This window comes from Manis javanica, chromosome 18, assembly GCF_040802235.1.
Source record: "Manis javanica isolate MJ-LG chromosome 18, MJ_LKY, whole genome shotgun sequence".
NCBI lineage: Eukaryota > Metazoa > Chordata > Mammalia > Pholidota > Manidae > Manis > Manis javanica.
Window position 1 is genome coordinate 19,091,283 of NC_133173.1, and position 4,647 is coordinate 19,095,929.

At 57.8% G+C, this 4,647-nt stretch overlaps 1 protein-coding gene across 1 annotated transcript; it reads right to left on the reverse strand.

The window, feature by feature from the left end:
- Positions 1-301: 301 nt before the first annotated feature.
- On the reverse strand, positions 302-4,413 carry MAGEL2 (MAGE family member L2). Its single transcript, XM_037000481.2, has one exon. It carries the CDS (start codon positions 4,269-4,271, stop codon positions 741-743), a length of 3,531 nt encoding a protein of 1,176 aa, XP_036856376.2. The 5' UTR covers positions 4,272-4,413; the 3' UTR covers positions 302-740.
- Positions 4,414-4,647: the final 234 nt, after the last annotated feature.

Genomic DNA, 4,647 nt, shown 5'->3' on the forward strand with positions numbered 1-4,647 from the left:
TTTGAAGGATTTTTGTGAAGATTAAGTCAGATGAGGTATACAATCTCTTTTTAATTCATCCTCCCTGACTTGGTAAGTTTTAATCTTGATTTACTGGAAATCTTACATTTCACCATCCATCACAACCACTGCATCATTAGGATGACGATAGCACTGTTCTTAAAAAACAGCTTCCTCCCCATGGTTCCTGCTGTCACTCAGAGTAGTATTGATGTTTAGGTCTATTCAGCCAATGCAAATTGGCTCCAATCCTCTAGAGTAAAACTTAGAATAAAGACAAACACTAACATGTTATGCTGAAAGTATATTTATATATATAGATATAGATATTTATTTTTCTGCAGACAGCTTTTACTGATGAGTCATTTTAATGTTCAAAGAACAAACTACATAATTCAATACTACATAATCTGTACCAGAATGAGATGGATAGCTTTTCAATTCAATTCACAAAGCCAGCACAACTCTGATACCAAAACATAACGATTGTAACACAAAACAGAGAATCACAGATCTCACTTAAAAATACAGATGCCAGAATACCAAACAGAACAGTAGCCAATTGAAATCAACACCACATGAAAATGTACAAAGCTTTGGCAGGTACTAAATCAAATTGAAATCCAAACATACACACATAGAACTGGAACATAAACACCAGAAACAAAATGTGCCCCTCTCCCACCCTGTCAGTGGCCTTAGCTGGGGACCCAGAGGAACAAGATATCTGCTAAATCTTATTAGCGGGGAGGGGAACCGCTATCAGGGTCACTGGCTTTATCGCCGGGCCCAGACTCCTCTTCATCCAGATCTTCAGACTCACACTCTGCCAGTGCTTCTAAGTACTGGAATGGCCAGCAACGCGGATCTCTCTTATGGAGCCTGGCCAAAAACCTCAGGACAAGCATCTTGCTGGTTTCAAGGAAGGCTCGGGGGCCCCAGAGGAGCTCATATTCTGCTGGCTCCGTATGGGGGACTCGCCTGTACTCTAGGTACTTCTGCCTTACAAACACATCAGTGATGAGCTTCTTTGTATTTCCAAAGAGAGAATGCGTCTCTCGGACATCCAACCCTAACTTGTACAGAAAATTAAAGATCATATCCTCCCTGACACAGTTGCCTTTCATAAAGATCAGACTGAGAACCACCATCAGGAGGCCTAACTTGGGTGTGTCTAAATAAGATGACACTGATTCACCCTTATGAGGCCCCATCTTGTTGATGATGATATAAGAGTGGTTTTTGGGATCAATTTCCTTCAATTGATAACCAAAGACACACTCCAGCTTATTGTTGGCACGGTTGATGATATCTAAGCACTCATCTTTATATTCACGGATGATAAATCTCACCATCTCTGAGCGCTTGATGGGCACCTTGGCTTGGTCCTTGACTAAGAGGAATTGCACCAGTGCGTTTGCTCTCTCATCCAAGGGAGACAGTGGCTGTGTCTCCAGCCTCGGCCCATCAGGGCTAGTACCAAATCCCTGAGAGAGGCTGGGGAGCTCAGAGATGATCAAGGGCTGGGGGCTACCTGGGTTTTCCCAGAGACCTAGGGCCCGTGAGGTGCTTGGGCCCTCCCAGGCACTCAAGGCCCAAGACGTGCTGGGCCCCTCCCAGCCACTCAGGATCCTGGAGGTACTAGGGCCCTCCCAGCCACTCAGGCCACGGGAGGTGTTTGGGCCCTCCAAATCACCCAGGACCTGGATAGCATTTTGAACCTCCCAGCCATTCAAGTTCATACTTTCCCAGGGCCTGGGGGCCTGCCAGTCACGCAGGGGCAACAGCTGCCCACTGCTGTCCTCCTCAGTATTCAGATGCTTCTTCTTCCGGGTGGCCTTGCCCGAGCGCCGAGGAGGCTCAGCTGAGGTCTTTGAGGCCTCTTGAGTGGTGGCCATTGCCTTGGGCACAGCTGCCGTGGCCATCAGGATGGTGGGCACCGCCTTGGATGCCTTGGAGGCATTCACATTGGGCTGTGGAACCCATGGAACTGCAGGCAGAGCCTCCGCACAGGAAAAGGGGTCCTGCAGAGCAAGTGGCAGTGACTTTGGGGTCTCTGAGGTGGCAGACGGGCCCTTAAAGGCATTGGATGAGGCAGGCTGGAACTGGGAGGTAGCTGGGAAAACCCTGGAGGAGGCAGTGAAGGTCTCAGGCGTGGCAGGCAAGGTTTTCCAGGCAGTTGGCAGGTTTGGTCGGACAGCTGACGCTGCCTTCGGAGCACAGAAAGTGGCTGCAAAGATCATGCGGTCCTTGGAAGGAGCCCTGCGTTCCTTTGAAGAGGTCCTGCGTTCCTTCGAAGAGGTCCTGCGATCTATGGAAGAGGCCCTGGATTCTCCCGATGGAGTCATCAGTGATTTAGCGGAGCCTACGGGAAAATTTGCTGCCGCTATGGGAGCTCCGGGCTGGCCCTGCAAGACTGCAGGGGGGCCTTGCCAGGAGGGCTGGAGTTGCAGGGTGGGCAGCTCTGTTTGCGGGCCCGTGGGCTGCGCCTGCTGGGTTTGCAGCTGCATTTGCAAGGCCTTTTGGGAGGCGGGGACCCCCTGAAAGGGCTGCTCCACCTGAACCAGTGGTGGCCCCTGCCTTTGGGCATCCTGGGTGGGCACAGGCTGCCAGAATTGCCCCGGGACCTTTGGAGCCTGCCAGGCCAGAGCCTGAGCTTGCTGCACTTCCTGGTACTCCATTGATGTCGGCAGCTCGTGTGGCACCGGGGGTTGGCCTTTAGGGGCCTGCCAGATGATAGGTGGGCAGTGCACAGCCTGCGGGGCTGACAGAGGTGCCGAAAGTGCGGCATGGGGTGCCTGCGGGCCAGTGGGAGGCGCCGTGGGCAACTGCGTTGCTGAAGGGGCCGTGACTACCTGTGGCGCCGCCCGCATCTGTGGGGCAGCCCGCATCTGTGGGGCTGCCCGCACCTGCGGGGTGGGCAGCCGAGCTTGCGGGGCCTGCCGCAGTGGCGGCGGCGGCGGCAGGGCCTGCCACAGTGGTGGCGGAGTGGCCAGGACCTGTGGGGCAGGCCGGATGGGTGGCGGTGCCTGGCGGATCAGTGGTGGTGCCTGGCGGATCGGGGGTGGTGCCTGGCGCACAGGTGGGGGTCCCGGGCGGATGGGCGGGGGTCCCGGGCGGATGGGCGGGGGGCCCTGGCGCACAGGTGGCGGCGCCTGCCAGGCAATCGTCGGAGCCTGCCAGGTGACCTGTGCGGCCTGCCAGGCAAGGGGTGTGGCCTGCCAGCCTTGAGGCTGAGCCTGCCATCCCGGTGAGGTGGCCTGCCAGCCCGGGGGTGTGGCCAGCTGTGCCGGTGGTGCCTGCGGTCCCTGTGGAACCTGAGGAGGGGCCCTTATGACCTGTGACTGAATTTGCAGGATCAGAGGCTGAGCCTGTGGGGCCCAAGAAGCCAGAGGTTGTGCAGGCGGGGCCGCAGGCTGCGCCATCTGGGCTCCTGTAGCTGCAGGCTGGGTGATTGGAGCTCTCGCACCTGGAGGGTGGATCATCAGGACTCCAGGACCGGGAGGCTTGGCCATCTGGGCTCCAGGAGGTGGAGGCTGGGCCATCAGGGCTCCTGGGGGCGGAGGCTGGGCCATCGGGGCTCCTGGAGCAGGAGGTTGTACCATCAGGACTCCCGGAGTCAGCGGCTGGGCCATCAGGACTCCCGGAGTTGGAGGCTGAGCCATCGGTGTCCCCGGTGGGGGAGGGTGGGCCATCGGTGTCCCCGGAGGTGGGGGGTGGGCCATCGGTGTCCCCGGCGGGGGAGGATGCGCCATCGGGGTTCCCGGAGGTGGAGGATGCACCATCGGGGTCCCCGGAGGGGGAGGATGCGCCATCGGGGTTCCCGGCGGGGGAGGGTGGGCCATGGGCGCTCCGGGAGCCGAAGGATGCATCATCAGGACTCCCGGAGTCGGTGGCTGGGCTATCGTGGCTCCCGGAGGGGGAGGGTGGATCATCAGCACTCCGGGGGTCGGGGGCTTGCCCATCGGGCCTCCCAGCGGGGGAGCCTGGACCATCGGGCCCCCTAGGGCTGGGGGCTGGGCCATCGGTTGGGCTATCGGAGCCACAGGGGCAGGCGGCTGGCCCTGTGGAGCCTCCCAGGCAGGCTGAGGTGCCTGCCAAGCGGCCAGTGAAGCCTGCAAATCAATTGGAGGTGGATCCCAAGGGACTGGCGGAGCCCTGGAGGAGGCGGGCGGAGCCCGCATCAGAACCGTAGGGCGGCTGTAGACCGGAGGCTTAGGGGCCTCCGCCGGGGGACTCGAATCACCCAAATTCTTACTTAGCTGCGACATGTCCTTTGCTCTGACAGCTGCTGGGCCTTTTCCTCCGACAGCTGCTGGGCCTTTTCCTCCAGAGAGAAGAGAATGCCTACGTGGCTGCTGAGAGGAATCCTCCCTGCTGGTTGGGTATAGGAAGTAAGTCCCCTCTGCTCTGCAGCTTTCCGCAGTAAGGAGGAGGGGGAAGGGGGCTCAATCCCGCCCCTTCCCCGCCCCCGACCACCACAAGTGGATAGAGCATAGGGGCGTCTACCAGAAATCCTGGCTGACATAAGATCCCTTCTCGCTCTGTCCAGTCCCCAAATGCAGCCTGGTCAAACTATCCATACATGAGTTTTTACAGGGGAGTGACAGGAACAGATCTGTGTTTTAGAAATCTCTGTAGTGAATG

Excerpts from the sequence above, each read along its gene's own strand:
- MAGEL2 (XM_037000481.2), bottom strand. The coding sequence starts at position 4,271 with ATGTCGCAGCTAAGTAAGAATTTGGGTGATTCGAGTCCCCCGGCGGAG.